This window comes from Chiloscyllium plagiosum, unplaced genomic scaffold (assembly GCF_037043375.1).
Source record: "Chiloscyllium plagiosum isolate Xiang-an unplaced genomic scaffold, Cpla_swu_hap1 HiC_scaffold_12, whole genome shotgun sequence".
Lineage (NCBI taxonomy): Eukaryota > Metazoa > Chordata > Chondrichthyes > Orectolobiformes > Hemiscylliidae > Chiloscyllium > Chiloscyllium plagiosum.
Window position 1 is genome coordinate 92,498,857 of NW_028270150.1, and position 19,663 is coordinate 92,518,519.

General features: G+C 48.2%; 1 protein-coding gene across 2 annotated transcripts in view; it reads left to right on the forward strand.

Annotated features, from left to right (window-relative positions):
- The window catches only part of enox1 (ecto-NOX disulfide-thiol exchanger 1), a 370,711-nt gene that overhangs the window by 337,308 nt on the left and 13,740 nt on the right, over positions 1 to 19,663 (forward strand). Inside the window, exon 11 of one of the 2 annotated variants that reach the window (XM_087993063.1) lies at positions 10,248 to 10,349. In XM_087993063.1, the coding sequence (XP_087849189.1) occupies positions 10,248 to 10,349 (102 nt within the window). Of the gene's footprint in view, positions 1 to 10,247; positions 10,354 to 19,663 lie in introns of both variants that reach the window. The other variant, XM_087993061.1, reaches the window with a different exon arrangement.

The window sequence follows — 19,663 nt, forward strand, 5'->3', positions numbered from 1 at the left end:
ATAATGGTGTGTCCAACCGTCAGACTGGGAAGATCAGGCAGACCCACTGGGGTGGGGGGGAGGGGAGAGAGAGGACATGGTGACAGAGAATGGAACAAATAAAACTAAAAGGAGGGGAAGGAATGGGTTTGCAGTCTGAAGGTGTGGAACCCACCCAGACCCATTTCCCTCTGACGAATGCATCCAACACTATGATGAAGAGCTTTTGCCCGAAACGTCGATTTTCCTGCTCCTCAGATGCTGCCTGACCTGCTGTGCTTTTCCAGCGCCACACTCTAATCTAGACTCTGATCTCCAGCATCTGGCAGTCCTTGTTTTTACCTACGGGCAATTTAGCATGGCCGATTCACCTGACCTGCACATCTTTGGTGCTGTGGGAGGAAACCGGAGCACCCAGAGGAAACCCACACAGACAATGTGCAAACTCCACACAGACAGTTGCCCGAGGCTGGAATCGAACCTAGGACCTTGGCGATGTGAGGCAGCAGTGCTAACCACTGAGCTACCGTGCCGCCCTGAAGATGAGAAGTCGCTCCTTTAGATTTTGCTGTGACTCGCTGAAGGATTGTGGCGTGCCCAGGACAGACATGTAGGCATGTGAGCAGGACACTGCTTATGTGACGAGCTCCGGGAAGATCAGGGTCATGCTTGCGCACGGACCGGAGGTGTTCTGCTAAGTGGTCACCCGGTCTGCATTTGGTTTCTCCAATGTGGAGTAGGCCACGTTGGGTGTGGCGAGTGCAGTGCACAAGATAGGGGAAGGTACAGGTGAAATGCTGCTTCACCTGGAAAGGCTGTTCAAACCCTTGGCTGGTGAGCAGGGAGGAGGCGAAGGCTCAGGTTTTGCACCTTCTGTGGTTACATGGGAAGGTGCCGTGGGGAGTGGGACTGGTGTTGATGGTTGTGGAATGGACTAGGGTGTCCTGGAAGGAATGATCCCCGCGAAATGCAGACAAAGGGGGTGAGGGGAAGATGTGCTTGGTGGTGGCATTCTGCTGGAGTTGTCTGAAATGGCGGAGAATGACCCTTCGAATGGGGAGGCTGGTGGGATGGAAAGTGATGTTTGTTTTACTCCCAAGGGTGAATTCTCTACCCCAGAGGGCTGGGGAATTCCAGCCTTAAATTATTTTTACAGTCAAGGTTGATAAAGTTTCGATTGTCAATGGCGTACATGATTGCGAGGATAGTGTGCACCAAGGCATTGATGTGTTCAGTCAACCATCATCAAATCAATGGCGGCGCAGAGTCAATGGGCTGATTGGCCTACCCTTGCTCCTGGCAGATCAATGCAGGATCATCCTCCCGAAGCTTAAATAATGTGACAAACTGGGACGTTTTGCACACTGTTTAAACGGATATACGTAAACAGTGTTCGGGGGAATGTGTGGCTTTTCCCAAACACAAGTTGGAAGTGATTCCACATAATTGACTATAAGTAACTATAAGACAGTGAGGACTGCAGATGCTGGAGATCAGAGTTGAGAGGGTGTTGCTGGAAAAGCACAGCAGGTCAGGCAGCATCCGAGGAGCAGGAGAATCGACGTTTCGGACCAGACCCTTCATCAGGAAGGGCTGAGGCCCGAAATGGCGATTTATCCTGCTCCTCAGATGCTGCCTGACCTGCTGTGCTTTTCCAGCAACACCCTCTCAACTATAAGTAACTATAATTGACGACAAAACAACCAATATGGGTCAGCTCACAGCCTCTGACAGAATGTGTTCCCATTGTGCTTCTCCAAACCTTCTCCTCTTTCAGAAAGTTCTGTTTTGTTTTTTGCAGAGACGGAGGGTGGTGATGGAGAGTTGCTGTTCAGATTGTGACCAGTGGCATGCTGCAAGGACCAGTGCTGGGTCCACTGTTTGTTATTTATAGAAATGGTTTGGACGACAATATAAGAGGCATGATTAGTAAGTTTGCGGATGACACTGTAATTGGTGGTGTCGTGGCTAGTGAGGAAGGTTCTCCTCAGAGTACAATGAGATCTTGATCAACTGGGTCAGTGGGCCAAGGAATGGCAGATGGAGTTTAATTTAGATGAATGTGAGGTGTTGCATTTTGGTAAGACAAACCAGGGCAGGACCTACACAAGTAATGGTAGGGCCCAAGGAACTGTTGTCGAACAGAGAGACCGAGGAGTGCAGGTACATTGTTCCTTGAAAGTGGCATCACAGGTAGGTAGGATGGTGAGGAAAGTGTTTGGCACACTTACCTTCTTTGGTCTGTACGTTGAGTACAAGAATTTGATGTCATGTTTCAGCTGTACGGGACAGTGGTAAAACTACACTTGGAATACTGTGTATAATTCTGGTCACTCTGCTACAGGAAGGATGTTATTAAACTGTAAATGATGCAAAACCACAGTTACAAGGATGTCATTGAGACTGGAAGGTTTGGGATGTAAGGAGAGGCTGGAGAGGCTGGAACTTTATTGGAGCACCAGGAGGTTGAAAGGTGACCTTATAGAGCTTTATAAAATCATCATAGGGGGAATAGCCAAGTTCTTTTCCCTAAGGTAGGGGAGTCCAAAACTGGAGGTGAGAGTGGAAAGGTATCAAAAGGACCTGAGGGGTAACATTTTCACAAAGCGGGTGGTGCGTGTATGGAATGAGCTACCAGAGGAAGTGATGGAGGCTGGTACAATTACAGCATTTAACAAACATTTGGATGGGTCTATGAATAGGAAGGGTTTAGAGGGATATGGGCCAAATACAGGTAAATGAGACTAGGTCAGATTGGAAAATCTGGTTGACATGGACGGGTTGGGCCTGTTTCTGTGCTGTTTGGCTCTAAAATACGGGTTCTCAGTATCTGCTGACTTTAAAATCCCACAATAGTGTTCCTTTTATTCCTGTAAATGTTTCTGTGTTTGTAGTGCAGTATCAGCCTGAACTTGGTGCAATATTTATCTGGCTGTCACTGACTCCTCTCACTTCCTGAACGTAGGCATCTCATCAAAGGTACCAGCTTGAAATTTAATTGATCTGAATTGAAGGAATTAGTAATATCCACTTGACATGAAACCTGTGACAGTATCATTTAGCCATGTTCATGCTTGGCTTGTCCTGTCAGCTCTCAGTAACGTAGCAGCCTAATTATCTTTTTTTTCCGATATTGACTTTCAGTCTTCATTGTAACATTGGAAAGCTGTAAGTAATCGGAAACATTACCATAATCTTCAGACTCCGCACCTCTCATGGCTTATAGATGTGGGAAGGAAATGTGCTTGTGTCAGCATTAGAGACTAACACTAGTATTCCGTCAGCAGTATCCTTACAAAAAAAAACAATCAACTTGTTCATGGGTGCAATTGCATATCCCTGGATCAATCTGGATTGATCCCTGGATTTGAACCCTAACTGCCTAGCTCAGAGGTAAGGACACTACCGCTGTACCAGATGGGCTCTGTGTAGCTACAGTTGATATTTTCTACTCTTGAGTACTGCTTCACTAAGCAGAGTGGAGTGGGCTGGGGAATGACCTTATAGAGGTTTACAAAATCACAAGGGGCATAGATAAGGTGAATCACAGGTATCTTTACCCAGGGTAGGGGAAAATTCCAAACCTGGGGGGTAGATATTTAAGGTGGGAGGAGAAAGATTTAAAAAGGGAATGAGGGGCAACGTTTTTACACAGAAAGCGGTTCGCGTGTGGAATGAACTTCCAGAGGAAGTGATGGATGCAGGTACAGTGACAACATTTAAAAGCCAAATGACAAAGATTGGATAAGCACATGGATGATGATGGGGTAGTGTGGGGGATGGGCTTAGATTAGTTCACAGGTCAGTGCAAGGTCAAGGGCTGAAGGGCCTGTTATGCGCCGTATTGTTCTATGTTCTGTGTTGTATATAAGTTCATGAATAAGAAATGCTTGGAGGGATATGGGAAAAGTTCAGGATTAGGGTTAGCATGGACTGATTGGACCGAAGGGTCTGTTTCCATGCTGTATCACCGTATGACCTGAACAGGCGGGTGGTTAGTCCCAGACAGCAGAGTCACAAACTCAAAATGGGAGCAGGCTGTTTTAGGAGTGAGATGAAGAGGAATCTCTTCACTCCAAGGATTGTGAATCCTTGGAATTCTCTACTCCAAATACCCATGGAGACTCAGTCACTGAGTAGGTTCAGAACAGGGTAGATTTGGAGGTGTTAATAAGGGCAAAGCAATGGGTTGGAAAATTGGTGTTGAGGTCGGTGATCAGCCATGATGAAGAATGGTGGGGTAGATTCATGGGGCTGAATGGCCTACTCCATCTCCTACGGGGCTGTGGTTTAATGTGGAAGAGAGCACCTCCAACAGTGCTGTTAAAGGAACCCTGGTGAACCTCTGCAGTCTATCTTGTAGATAGGATACACTGCTGCTACTGACCATTGGTGGTGGAGGGAGTGGATGGTTGTGGATGCGGTGCCAATCGAGCGGGTTGCTTTGCCCTGGATGGTGTCGAGCTTCTTGTGTCTAGTTGGAGCTGCACCCATTTAGGGAATTGACACCACACAATGCCAGTCCTTGGGTTGGCGCTTACTGGTTGGTCCCAGATAATTGAGTCAAGATTAGAGTGGTGCTAGAAAAGCACAGCAGATCAGGCAGCATCTGAGGAGCAGGAAAATCAATATTTCATTAGGAATTCATGATGAAGGCCTTTTGCCCGAAACATTGATTTTCCTGATCCTTGGATGCTGCCTGACCTGCCGTGCTTTTCCAGCACCACTCTAATCTCCAGTATCTTGCAGTACCTACTTTCATCCCGAAATAATTGAGACTAAGCAATGGCTAGAGACAATGTCCAGAAACATGTCTACGTTCCTGGAATACTGGCTGGTCTCAGCTAGAGATTCACGTCCAGCTCTGGGCACTGCACATTAGGAAGGGTACGACCACGTTGGAGAGAGTGCGAAGATGGTTCACAAGAATGCTTCCAGAGCTGAGGGACGTCAGTCATAAAGGATAGGTTGGAGAAGTTGGGACTGTTCTCGTCCGGAAAGAGTCAGTTGAGAGGAGATTTGATTGAGGCGTTCAAGAGCATGAGGTATCTTCATCGCGTATCGAGGGGAAGACTGTTCCCACTGGTGAGAACTGGGGAAAAGTGGGGTGAGGAAAACCTCTTTCATGTGGCACCGGTTGAGGAACTGGACTGCGCTGTCTGATGGAACGGTGGAAGCTGGTTCAACCAGGGCATTTGAAAGGGAATTGGATCATTACCTGAGATGTAAGAATGTGAGGGGGTTAGGGAGAGGAGACAGGAGAGTGGCACTAGATAAGAGCCGACTCTAACACGATGGAGCCAAACTGCCTCTTTCTGTGCTCTGTGATTCCTCCCCACAAACCAAGCACCGAGAAGACCAAGAATTGCAAGATTGCTGAGAAATCCTTTGAATCCTATATAGTGGAGTTACTTGATCTCAATGTAAATTCTCCACTGCAAACAAACATCTGCAGTCTAATAGCCCAGAACTTGCTGGTAATTTTCCAATCAATCTTTGTTAAAGTGGCCTTCGCAACAGATACAAAAAAAGCCCGCATCCCTTTTCGAGATTACAAATAATTACTGCTTGGCTTATTGATGGAAGTTGAGCTCAAATTTGAAAACAATATCATGTTTCCAGTTTATGAAACTGAAAAAAAAAACCGTTCGCCAGTTGTATTTGAGCAAACAAATCAGTGATGTAACCATTCCTTGAATTGTTTCCAATGGCCTTGAATCAATCATAAATTTAATCATCTGCAACATGGAAGGATTATGAATCTCTGAGCTGCTTCGGCTTGCTGGGGTGAGATTAATCACAGGAATAAAAGTTTGCCTTATTGTTTAAGCAGCAGGGCTGACTTTTTCATGAAGCCTGTCTTGAGGATTCGGCTTCTGCCGTTCTCCTATGCTCTGTCTCCCAGGGTACCCTTTCTCCAGGAATGGGGAAACCCAGGAGTTTATTTTTTGGTTTGGATGGGCACCGTCACCCCATTCCGCATCTCTTCCACCACCCGCGCACACCACCCTCACTGACCCAGGTCACCCAGCCCAGAAGGACCACAAATGGGTTACCAATGGAGCCAACTGACTGTACAGGAGATCCCAGAGGCAGTACAGACGTCTCATTAGCACCACAGGCCGCAGTGGCCAGCACTGGAACTGCAAGTTCGCCGTCAGCAGTGGTTAGCACCAGGGACCCGGGTTAGATTCCACCTTCGGGTGACTATCTGCGTGGTGTTTGCACCTTCTCCCCGCATATGCCTGAATTTATTCCGGTTTCCTCCCCCACTCCAAAGATGTGCAGGTTGGGTGGGATTGGCCATGCTAAGTTGCCTTGTAGTGTCCAGGGGTGTGCAGTCTGGGTGGATTAGCCATGGGACAAGCAGGGTTACGTAGATAAGCTAGGATGGGTGGGTTGGGTCTGGATGTGATGCTCTTCAGTAGGTCAGTGTGGACACGACGGGCCAAATGGCCTGCTTTCTCATTGTGGGAATTCCATGATCACATCCAAATTCCCAGAGTTGGCGGAGGGGGCTGAGGAATGAGGGGGAGGTTGAGCTGGTGGTCTTAAGCAGACAGGCAGGGAGAGGACAAGAGGAATCATTTGCAGGGTTTGGAGAGGATGAGGGTGGAGGTCAGACGGGTGCAGACAATGGGTGGAGGGGCTTATGCCTAGTGTGGAAAGTAGGCTGTTAAAGAAGCCTCAATCCCACCCCCACCCCAATAGCTTCTCACCCAAGACCTGAACACCGTGAATTTACAATCTGCACCCCTCCCCCCACCCCCCAACACACCTCCCATCATCCTCCTGATCATCTCCCATGTAGCAACCGCATGGACATACCAGAGGTGCTATGGGTCATTGTCAGCAGCTGATTTATATTGGACCGCAATCTAATAATATCGACAGGCTGCTCAGGAAACAGCTAGAAAAGATTTTTTTAAAAATCTCTCTGGATATTCTTTAAAAGGGCTGTCAATTTAATTAGCTTGATTTTTACTTTACCTTTCAGTGACAGGCACACTTTACTGTTATTTTTAAAATGCTGGGGATTTAAATATTTGGCAGTTTGATTATTCTACAGACCTTCGGCATCCTACAAGAGCATTTAAAACCGCTCTTTAAAATCTGTAATTTCCACATTATAGGTTAAGGTCCTTGCTGGGATAAAAATGGAATGTGTCTGAACTCCATAAGGCACGGATAGGAGCAGAATGAGGCCATTCTGCCCATTGAGTTTGCTCCGCCTTTTGATCATGGCTGATGTGTTTCTCAACCCCATTTTCCTGCCTTCTCCCCATGACCCTTGACCCACTTACCACTCTGGCACCCAAGAATTGAACGGGTGATTGTCTGATAAAGAGTCATAGAGCTGTACAGCACGGAAACAGGCCCTTCGGTCCAACCCGTCCATGCCGACCAGATATTCCACCCCAATCTAGTCCCACCTGCCAGCACGTGACCCATATCCCTCTAAACCCTTCCTATTCATATACCCATCCAGATGCCTTTTAAATGTTGCAATTGTACCAGCCTCCATCACTTCCTCTGGCAGCTCATTCCATACATGTACCACCCTCTGTGTGAAAAAGTTACCCCCTTAGGTCTCTTTTATATCTTTCCCCTCTCACCCTAAACCTATGCCCTCTAGTTCTGGACTCCCCCACCCCATGGAAAAGACTTTGTCTATTTATCCTACCCATGCCCCTCATAATTTTGTAAACCTCTATAAGGTCACCCCTCAGCCTCCGACGCTCCAGGGTAAACAGCCCCAGCCTGTTCAGCCTCTCCCTGTAGCTCAGACCCTCCTCTTGCTGTTGATTTCCCAGAGGGTTACTCCTCACACACTCTGCTCCAAGGTGGGTCTGAACCATCCAGGACACCCTTGTGAAGCAACAAGAACACTCTGGCCTGGTGCGTGTACCGCCCGGCAAAACAACATTTTGAGCTAAAACTCTGCCTGCTTCCCTTGGAAACATTGCTTGTTCTCAGGGCTCCCTGCTGGGGCCTGTGAATTCCAATGTTGGTTCAATCAGCATGAGTGGTTATTTAAAATAGTGGGAGGGAGAATTACTGGCTATCCCAGCATTCGGGGTTCCCCAAAGCAGCCCTTACTGCTGCACGTTGAAAACTAATGAAAAGAAAATAATTTTCCTGGGAGCCTCAGTAGCTCAGAGTTTAGAGTCACAATAGCAATTTCTAGCCTCATTTGTTGGGGAAGAGGTGCTTTATATCATGCGAGTGGCATCTTAAGCAGTTGCTTTCTGGATATATTTGCCATGCTGTTGTACATATGATGCAGATCAGTTCTTCCCTCTTGATATTAAGGGTCTCTGCCTTTAAACATTAATTTACAGGTTATATTGAGCAGAGTTTCCCCTGTGTGCTGTGCGCCACATACCCATAAGCTCTTGCATGAAGAATAGGTTCAAAATCTCATTATCCCAAGCAAACAGAGCAAGGCTTCCACGCGACGGCTGAATTAACAATTAATAAGCTTTCACTGCAGGCTAGCAAGTACGTCTTTGCATTAAACAGATAGGTGTGATGTGGTTCAGTGTGCTACACTCTGGATGGAGGTGGGGGGATATGGAATCAATCATTTAAGCTTCATTCCCAGGAATTGAGTGCAGTATCCCAGACAGGTCCGCGGTGCTGTGCTGGTTCCAGTAATGTTCAGTCTGAGTGGAAAAGGAGCAGGGAATTGTCTCCCCATCCCCTGTGCTCCAGTGTCTTGCCCAGTGTTTCGCTGGGGCCTGCTAATTGTATTCATTGCCTTGGACTGGTCTTGAAGCAATGGGAAAGGAACTGCCTGTGGGTCCCTCTGCAGTGGTCATTGATGTGGGAAAGTCCATCCTTTCTCTCTGGCCGTTTCACTGGCTCTACAAACTGTGCAGACAGTGACCCCTGCTGGTCACGTTGAGTGAATTGAACCCCTGCAAGCAGAAATCACCACAGTCAGGCATCCATCAGCGTTCAGAGTGAGCAGGGAAAGTTCCTTTCTTTTTGAGGAAAAAAAAATTCAGTTTTATTCTATTGGCGTTCTCTTTTCGGTTCAGGTCATTTTGTCTGAAATATTAATTGGAGAGCAGCGTTGTGACGGGCTGGATGTTCACATCGGCCCTCCCAGACTCGGCCATTAATTGCAGAGCTAATCTCAAACTCTGCTGCCCACATCTTCAACTCCCAGCCACCCCAATCAGTTCCAACCACGCTTCGTTCGCATTCCCGTCCTCAAATCACGAATCTTCCCGAGCCACACGGTCCTGCGAGTTTTCCGCTCTCCTCCAATTGTGACGTGTCGACCATCCCCAATCATCGAAAGGTTACAATGTAGAAGGAGGCCATTTGGCTGGTGAGCGCCATTACTTAATGCCATGTCTTGCTTTCTTCCCCCTTGCACTTGCCCACTTTTCTACCCAAGTAACCACCCAATGCCCTCGTCAATGCCTCAGTAGAAGCTGTCTCCACCACATTCCCAGGCAGTGCTTTGCAAATCCTAACAACAAAGTTGTGTGACAACATTTTTTTTCTCACATCACATCATTTCGTTTCCACGTCACTTTAAATCCGTGCCCTCACATTTTTTATGAGTCGGAGCAGCTTCTCCCTCTCGACTCTACCCAGCCCGCTCATGATTCTCAAAACCTTTATTAAATCTCCGCTTAGCATTCTCCTGTCAATGGAGAACAGTCCCAAGTTCTTCAGTCTATTCCTATGACTAAAGTACTCCCTCTGAAACCCATTTTTGTAAATCACATCTGCACTCTCTCCAACATGGTCACTGCCTCCTCATTTGCAATCCTCAAGATTCTACAAGTCCTCCAACTTACCTTCCAAGCTATGTCCTGGTCTTCTGCTCATCTCCAAGGCCACATCTACCATCTCCATAGACCCGCTGCCCTCTACCCTACCCCCAACCCTGACCCACCCATGAACTCTCTGGCCGTATGTCTGTCAATAGGGGAAGGGAGTACTTCCTGCCCCGTGCCCTTTCCTGCAAAATGGCTGCCGGAAGGAAAACAGGCAGCATCGCTGTCCGTGGCATAGGGCGGCCATTTTGTTGCACTGGCTTCAGTTGCCTAATTGGCTGTCAGCTCTGGATCTCCTTCTCCACACCCCACCCTCTCCTTCCTCTATTGGTTAACTGTCCTGCTGTAAGTGGCTTAATTATCAAAGATGTTTTTCTCAAATTTTCTCCTTGCTGAACGCCTTCGACCTCCTTGCTTTGTTAAAGGTGCCGGATAACTTCACCGTATTGTTGTTTTCTGTTTTCTGTGCAGGAGATGAATGGGTTCACTTTGTCCGTGTCTACCCAAGGCAGCCAGACCAGCGAGGGATGCCCTGCCTCCCGGCCACTCAAATCGGAGAAAGAAGCTTTATTAGTAGGTAGAGTATCCTAACTGCCTTATTTTCAGTGTGGATTCGATTTAACATTGAATTCACGTTTTGCCTGTCCCCCACCCTGGGCTGAATCAGAAACCTCAAGTTAAATTAATTGGAGCAGCAGTCAGCTACTTCCCCACCTCGTGCCTGTCCCAGCATTCAGTTCAGTCATGGTCAATCTGTGCCCAAGATCTACCTGAATCGCTTTGGATCCAACATGTAATTACCTCAACAAAAAAAACATGTCAATCCCATTTTGCAAACATTCTGTTCTCCCGCCAGTCTCATCAACTTTTTGAGGTGAAAATGACTTGGTTTTGGAGATGTGGGGCCTGATCTTGCTGTTTATCTCAGCAAACAAAATGGTCGCCCTATGGCATAAAGAACGATGCTGCCTGTTTTCCATCCGGCAGCCATTTTGCAGGGCACAGGAAAGGGCATGGGGCAGGAAGTACTCACTTACCCTGTTGACAATCACATGGTTGGAGATTTCAGAGATCTCATGGGTGGGTCAGGGTTTGGGGTGGGGTAGGGGGCAGCGGGTATTTGGAGATGATGGGGATGGCCTCGGAGATGAACAGAAGACCAGGACATAGCTTGAAAGGTAAGTTGGTGGACTTGAAAGGGTCTTGAGGATTGCAAATGGGGAGGCAGTAATAACATCCAAGAACTAGCAATCCAGAACCCTAAGCTCATGTTCTAGGGACATGGTGCTGTCTGAAGATCTTTGGCGAATTCCTGCAGTGCATCTTGTAGATAGCATACATGACTGCTACTGAGGATCGGTGATGGAGGGAGTGGATGCTTGTGGCTGTGGTGCCAATCAAGCGGGCTGCTTAGTCCTGAATGGAGTCAAGCTTCTTGAGTATTGTTAGAACTGCACCCATCCAGGCAAGTGGGGAATATTTCACCACATTTGTGACTTGTGCCTTGTAGTTGGTGGACTGGCTTTGGGGAGTCAGGAGGTGAGAGGATTGGAGGTGAGATAATGTTGAGGGAGGCAGTGTGTTGAATTCCACATCAAGTTTGATGGACTCCCTTTTTTCTCTCTCTCCTTCTGAGGGCGCAGGGGGCTACATTTCTATGTGCGGCCTACTGAGGCTCAGACTTGTTGCTGGCACCTCAAAGGGGCGATCAGAATTTGTGAACAACATGGCGCCGAGGGTGTTCTCATTGGCTGCCCATCTCCTGGGCCTTTTGCCGGGAGGCTGCTAATCACAAGATGGCATACCTGCCACGAGGGAGGTACCGTTTCCCAGCAGCCCCTCATCAAAGCTGCGATCACGACGGTGGGATCAGTTTCCCCTCCCTATTCCTGGAAAATGCCTCAAAAGTACACACAGCCAGGAGAAAGTGGGGGAGTGCCTAGAATCACGAAAGTGATGACTCGGTCGTCTCTCAGAGGCATTCACTGATGCCAATGTACAACTGGGATCTACAACCAGTGGACACAGACTCAGAGTAAAGGGCAGGCTGTTTCAGACTGAGATGAGGTGCAATGTCTTCACTCAGAGAGCTGTGAAAGCTCAGTAATCAACAATGTTCAAGATAGAGGTCAATAGATTTCGGAAAAGGGGAGATCTTAAGGCAGCAAAAACTTGTGAAGGGAATAGATAAGATAGAAGCAGGGATGTTGTTTCCACTGGTGGATGAAACTAGAACTACGCTGAAAATACGGGGACAGGCAGGAGGCTGGGAGAACACAGCAAGCCAGACAGCATCAGGAGGGATGGGCAGGAGGCTGGGAGAACACAGCAAGCCAGGCAGCATCAGGAGGGACAGGCAGGAGGCTGGGGGAACACAGCAAGCCAGGCAGCATCAGGAGGGACAGGCAGGAGGCTGGGGGAACACAGCAAGGCAGGCAGCATCAGGAGGGACAGGCAGGAGGCTGGGAGAACACAGCAAGGTAGGCAGCATCAGGAGGGACAGGCAGGAGGCTGGGGGAAACACAGCAAGCCAGGCAGCATCAGGAGGGACAGGCAGGAGGCTGGGAGAACACAGCAAGGCAGGCAGCATCAGGAGGGACAGGCAGGAGGCTGGGGGAACACAGCAAGCCAGGCAGCATCAGGAGGGACAGGCAGGAGGCTGGGAGAACACAGCAAGGTAGGCAGCATCAGGAGAGACAGGCAGGAGGCTGGGAGAACACAGCAAGCCAGGCAGCATCAGGAGGGACAGGCAGGAGGCTGGGGGAACACAGCAAGGCAGGCAGCATCAGGAGGGACAGGCAGGAGGCTGTGGGAACACAGCAAGGCAGGCAGCATCAGGAGGGACAGGCAGGAGGCTGGGGGAACACAGCAAGGCAGGCAGCGTCAGGAGGGACAGGCAGGAGGCTGGGGGAACACAGCAAGGCAGGCAATATCAGGAGGGACAGGCAGCATCAGGAGGGACAGGCAGCATCAGGAGGGGGAGAAGTCAATGTTTTGGATGTAACCCTACTTCAGGAAAATACGGGGGAGTAGACTTCGGACTAAGCTGAGGAGGAATGTCTACACCCAGAGGGTTGTGAATCTGTGGAATTCCCTGCCCAGTGAAACAGTTGAGGCTACCTCATTGAATGATTTTAAGGCAAAGATAGATTTTTGAACAGTAAAGGAAGTAAGGCTGTGATGATGCTGCTCCATTAACACAGTTATGTTGCCCTTGGTTTTGTTTTCAGGGAGGTCATAAAAGATCCAGACTCTGAAAAGGGTTTTAGGGCCAGTTTGATTATAGCTAACAGATACTGCCTCAGGCAAAAGACTTTCAGGTTTAAAAAAAACACTTGTACGATGAAAGGGGAGTGGTAGGTTCTCCCAGCTCAGCTGAACCCTGGTTTGGTTTGGTCAGTAAGCAGTAGAGATGGGAAGCTGCTGGACCGATGAGAAGCAGCTCCATGCTGACCCTCTCTCTCTCTCTCTCTCTGATTTCTCTCCTGGAAGACCGTGTGTTGGATTTTATCTTTTGTGCCCAGGGGTGTTAGTGGGGATCGTTGCAAGTATTTGGAACGACATCATTACATTGGGATGATCTGTTGGGTTTTCGGATAGGTTAAGTTATTCTATTCCCTTTTGTTTGCGTTTCATTCGGTAACCTTGTTAATAAATCCTGTTTTGCTTAAAACTATGTGGTTTGACCATCTGCGTCCCTCCTGGAATATCCGCGTTATACCTGCTTTAAACAACGGGCAAAGTGAGGGGTCTGGGTTACTTCCTTGAGGGGGTCTGGCCTGAGCCCATAGCCAGGGTTATGGTGAGCGGGTGGGTAAGTGGAGCTGAGTCCACGATAAAGATCTTATTGAATGCCGGGACAGGCTCAACTCCTGCTCCTGGTTCTTATGTTCTTACGAGATGGAGCGATCCATGTGGATGATGATCTCTTTTAAGGCAATTCCTAACAAATCTGGAGGGGCCCACCTTCCTCCTACCTGACTGCCTCAGTCTTTTGTCTGAATCCCAGCTGCAGTTCTCGTCACAGCTGGACCCAGAATGGAATGGAGGAGCTGAGGCTCCAGGCTGCTTTTGGCTCTGGGAAGTGTGCAGCCTGGCACATGTTACGGGGCCCTCCCTCAAATAGCCACAAAGTCCTGCTTCCCCCCTGACAGACTGATTCACCACCACGCTGAGAATCGCTAACAATGCTCCACGTCTTTGCACAGGCCCACTGCCAACAATTTGCTCAAGACAGGATCGATTGTCTGGCTTCTCACGCTCTAGTTAACTGAGTGACATATTTATGCTGCTCAGAAATCACTTAATGCTCAGGTCTCCGGCACATTCAATTAGATGACAGGAAATGTGGCTGTCTCTAAGCATGTAACTGTTAGAAACAGGAACCATCGCCTGAGTTTTACTCTAACCTGATGTAATGCATCGGGTTTACAGGACAGGAATAGGCCATTCAGCCCATCTGCTGTACGTCAGTGATCCTGGTCCACGTTGTCATTTTGCATCCAAACCAATCAGTGAAACAGAAATCAAGTCACCATTTTAGTGTAGATAATAGTTTGTTGAGTATTCAGCCTTACACCTTCCCCCGAACACCAGCCCCACCTGTATCCACCTCGTCAATTAATCAATTCCCTGTTTATCGCTGTGCAGTATTAACACACACAGACCACTTACACTGTCCTTTTTTTCACTCTATCGACATATCCTGCTGTTCCTTTTCTTTCTTGTGTATTTATCTAGCTTTCCCTTCATTTTCACCAATCTCCAAGTGAAGAGGTTCTGCTTAAACTCCCAAAGGGGTTAATGAGTATCTTATATTTATTGGCACGCAGTTTTGATGACTTTTCATAGAATCCCTACAGTGTGGCAGCAGGCCATTCAGCCCATCAGGTCCACACTGATTCTCCGAACAGCATCCCACCCAGACCCAGCCCCGTAACCCTGCATTTCCCATGGCCAATTTACCTCACCTACACATCCCTGAACACTATGTGGCAATTTAGCGTGGTCAATTCACCCAAATTGCACATCTTTGGATTGTGGGAGGAAACTGGCGCACGGGGAGGGAATCCACACAGACGCGGGCAGAATGTGCAAACTCCGCACAGACAGTCACCTGAGGCTGGAATCGAACCTGGGTCCCTGGCGCTGTGAGGCAGCAGTGCTCGCCACTGAGCCACTGCACCACCCCTTTTTCTTTATCACCGCTGGAGAACCTGGTCATAAAGCTCTTGATCAGGTCAACCTCCCCCCCACTTCAAAATGTGAGACATCGAAGGTGTGGCATCAAGGGGTTGGTATTAAAATAAAGCGTGCCCTCAAATAGGGCCCATGATCACTGAGAGCTGAATGCTGACTTCATGCTGTAACTCAGTGACCCTGACCCCATCATTAACCCTCTGCATCATGTGGGCAAGATAAACTGCACAGCAGTGGGGACACGGGCAGGGAAAGTAACTCAATGCCCAGGATTCCATTCCTTGGGACAGACAGAGTATTCCCAGTGCTATGGATCTGACCTGGCCCTGACAGACTGGCAAGGTCTTTGGAGTTTGAAAATGAAGACTAAAGCATGAAGCCTCCCTCACCCTTACCCTCCAATGTATACTGCCCCATTCATGCCATCCCAATGACTCCCAATCACGTCCCAATTCTCCCCCGGCCCTGTAGCAGGTCAAGGTATTTCCCTGTAAATAACTGATAAGATTCCTCATGTCCCCACACCCAATCCCATTTATTCTTTACTCCTTGCCAAGGTATACCCAGTAACCATCCTCAATATCCTTTCTTGCCACAGATGTCAACATGTTGTTAATTCTCTGCACCCCATCCAACACCCTTTACTCTTGTATCTACCTTGCGACTCACCTTGTATCCATCAAGGCTATGAGGAGATGAGACTTTAAAAATTGATAAAATAAAGTTGCAAGCTTCACTCTCACTCATATAAACTCATGTGTTACATTAACATTCCTTCACCTAAATAAAGCCCTATAACGACAAATATGGCAACCTAGTATGGTGACGAAACGTCTGAAAATGAACCTTCCAGCTCAGCAAACAAACCTATATCCAGAACGACAAACACTTCATTCACTCCCTTATTACTCTAATTCATCATGGGATTCATTGTCCCATTTCAAAGGGTCTATCACTATTTAGCTGGCAATCTAACTAGGCAATGGAAGGCCATCCCGCTGTGACAATAGATGGTTGTGAAGTCAGTCATGCAGCAATAATTTAATAATGGAAGACCTTGAGTTTATATCAACAGACATGGTAAAATAGCAAGCAAATCTCTATTATTCTGGACATTTTTCTTCCATTGATTCGAAGGACAGGGTTTTAAAATACTTACTTTTAGGAGTATTAAGTATTAACGATATTATTAAGTTGGAGAGAGTTCAGAAGAGATTTGATAGAATGTTGCCAGGAATGGAGGGTTTGAGTTATAGGGAGAGGCTGGGACTTCTTTCACTGGAGCGTTGGAGGTTGAGGGGTGACCTTATAGAGATTTATAAAATCAGGAGTGGTATAAATAGGGTGAATGATCGGTGTCTTTTCCCTACGGTGGGAGAATTCAAGACTTGGGGATGTATTTTTAAGTTGAGTAGGGAAAGACATGAGGGGGTCATGTGTGGAATGAACCTCCAGGGGAAGTGGTGGATGTGGGTACAGTTACAACATTTAAAAGACATTTGGATAAGTACATGAGTAAAAAATGTTTGGAGGGATATGGGCCAAGTGCAGGCAGGTGGAAGTAGTTTAGTTTGGGATTCTGGTCGGCATGGACTGGTTGGGCCGAAGGGTCTGTTTCCGTGCTGGAAGACTCTATTACTTTATGAGTCTAAAGGGTGTTTTACTCACCGAAAAGATCTGCTTTTACCTGAGATCCAATCCACAGACTTTGGGTTACAAAATTGCAACCTCAGGGAGGCAACTGTTAAGTAAAATCAGCAGCAGCTTCCATGAACTGCACATGCAAAAGTCCTGTGGCATTAATACGGGCCAGACTTTATCATTTATGCGGTCTTCCTGATGTGATCAATAGATATGATATTTATCGTAGCTGCTTTTGAGATTCTTGTAATTTCTTCAGTTGAAAATGAAAAGCACTAAAGGTCATTGCAAGCCAAGTTCTCCATTTGCCAGCCTGCTCACTCTTTGGTACGTTTTTAACACCGGTTTCTGTCACTTCCTATTGCCCAATCCCCCATTCTCCTGCCCAGCCTTAACCAGCTCACCCTAGTGCCATTTTCCTGTCATCCTCACACTCTCCCAAGCCCAGTGTCCTGCCACCCTCCTTCCCTCACCCCACAGACTGTCCATGTCCCTGGCCCTGTGCAAATTGTATCCCCTCAACCAATCACTCGCTCCTCAGAAATTAATTTAAGAATAGGTTGAGCATGTGGGAAGACTAATTCGTCCTCTAACCTTAGTCATGCTGAAGTGCAAACTGTATGTAGATAAAATACTCCAAGTGTGGTCTACGCTATGCAATGGGAAGCCAGGGAATCAGCTGTCAGACACTACAAGGATGTTGGCCTTTGTAAGTGCCTACTCTTGTCTCTGAAATTATAGGCTAATTTATCCCGGAAGGCACAGGAGGGAAACTATAAAAAGGGTGCACATGTTTGACTGCAAGCATGAGGCCTGCGTATTGTCATGTGGAGATTTTTGTTCATACATTTGCTTTAACTGACACATCACAAGGTACAGCCATAAAGTCATAGAGATGTACAGCATGGAAACAGATCCTTCGGTCCAACCCGTCCATGCCAACCAAATATCCCAACCCAATCTAGTCCCATCTGCCAGCACTTGGCCCATCTCCCTCCAATCCCTTCCTATTCATATACCCATCCAAATGCTTTTTAAATGCTGTAATTGTACCAGCCTCCACCACTTCCTCTGGCAGCTCATTCCCTACACGCACTGCCCTCTGTGTGAAAAAGGTATCCCTTATGTCCCAGTTAAATCTTTCTACAGCACAGAAAAAGGCCCTTCGGCCCACTGAGTTTGGGCTAATCAGCAAACTATGTGTTATCAGCATGCTGCTGCCACCTGGACGTGGTCTCCAGGCGGCTGCAGTGCGGCCCCATCTCTGCGCAGATGCTTGAAAATCCAAGCCCCTCTCTGACAGCACGATCATTAAACTGGCTCTCCGCTGCTTGTGGGCAGGCTCTCTGGGGGATAGAGCCCAGGTTTAGGGAATGGAGGTCACGTGTTGGCAGACTGGACTCTCTGGCTCCATGCCCTTCCTGCTGGGGCCTAGCACTTCAGGCTATGATTCCCCCTACCCTTGGGAGTAGGAAATGTGTCCCAACCCTCTTCCTGTATGGGCCAAGTAACTGCACTGGGCTCCCAGTAAGATCTGCTTGGCCTGTTTGACCTTCCCCAGAGAATGCCTGACCACTTGCTAACTGACTCAGGGTAGGGGGGAATATGGTAGATTCCCCTCCCCTTCTGGGACGTGGTGAGGCACAGTGCTCAGAGCCTGATGATGGGGCCCACAACCTCAGATTGGTTCCAAGCCCATATAGGCACCAGTCTTACTGTGAAGGAGGCTCGCCATCGGCTCCACCTCTTGGTTGGGCCGAGACTTAAAGACTCTGCTTACAAACCGGGTGATCACATGAGACCCCCTTCTCTTTTAAACGCCACTCTGGTCACCCGGTCACATTTCCCACTCCCGGGGTGGGGGGGTAGGGGGATCACAGCCTGAAGTGCTAGGCCCCAGCGGGAAGTGCATGGAGCCAGAGAGTCCAGTCCGCCAACACGTGACCTCCATTCCCTCAACCTGGGCCCTATCCCCCAGAGAGCCTGCCCACAAGCAGCGGAGAGCCAGTTTAATGATCGTGCTGTCAGAGAGGGGCTTGGATTTTCAAGCATCTGCGCAGAGATAGGGCCGCACCGCAGCTGCCTGGAGACCACGTCCAGCAGCTCTAGCAGGAGGCCTCCCTGTCACCAACAATGGGCCTGCCTGCCCAGGGCCAGTTTTTCAAAACTTAGAGGTGGGCAATGGGGGGATGGAAGGGGAGAGTGGGAAGGGGAGATCTCTTGAGTGTTGCCAGAGAGGGCACCTTGCTGCCTTCCTCCGGGTTAGTTAGTGCCCCATCGCCCTCTTCAGCTCCTAGAGACTGTCTGCGTGTCTCCGCAGCACCTGGAGCCCATTGGTCGGCCAATTTGTGGGTTAACATTAGCGGGGAAATTGATTCCATTGTGGCCCCCATTTGACCAACGGGTGGTGGGTTTCTGAAGCCTGAGGGGGTGTATCCTGCCCTCTTGGAGGTTGCAATTTTCAGCACCACCCACCCGCGCAATGACGCCTGGGGGAAAGGGGCAAGGATCGGGGCTGAAAAACTTCACGTCAAACAGTGAGCTCGGAGTCTCACACACAACAGATCCACCCCATTTCTTTTCCAGCATCTGCACAATGGACCGTGCAGAAGTAATCCTTCCAGTAGTTCCGCTAAATATAACATGTCACATTAGGTGCAACACGCGGGCTGATGTACTCCGTTCAAAGCACTGCTGGAGCTTTTAGGTAAAAATGATCCATTACTCCATTTGCTGTCTCCTCCTCTAGAGGATAAATAAAAACATCAGCATCAATTACAATCTAAAGGAGCAATTATGAAGAAATGAGGCACAACGCATTCTGAAAAACACTTGATTTTCACGAACCTTTTATGATTCAACTCAAGGAATGCATTACAGCCGGCTTAACCAACATGACAGGACGTAAGAATCAGGGAACTCAAATGAATCAAAATAATGTTGCTCTGCAGAATTTTGCTCGTCACGTCACCCTCTGTTCGGTTTTAGCACTCTCCTCTTGAGGTTGTAACTTTTTTTGCGGTCAGCGAAGGCCCTTTCTCGTAAGT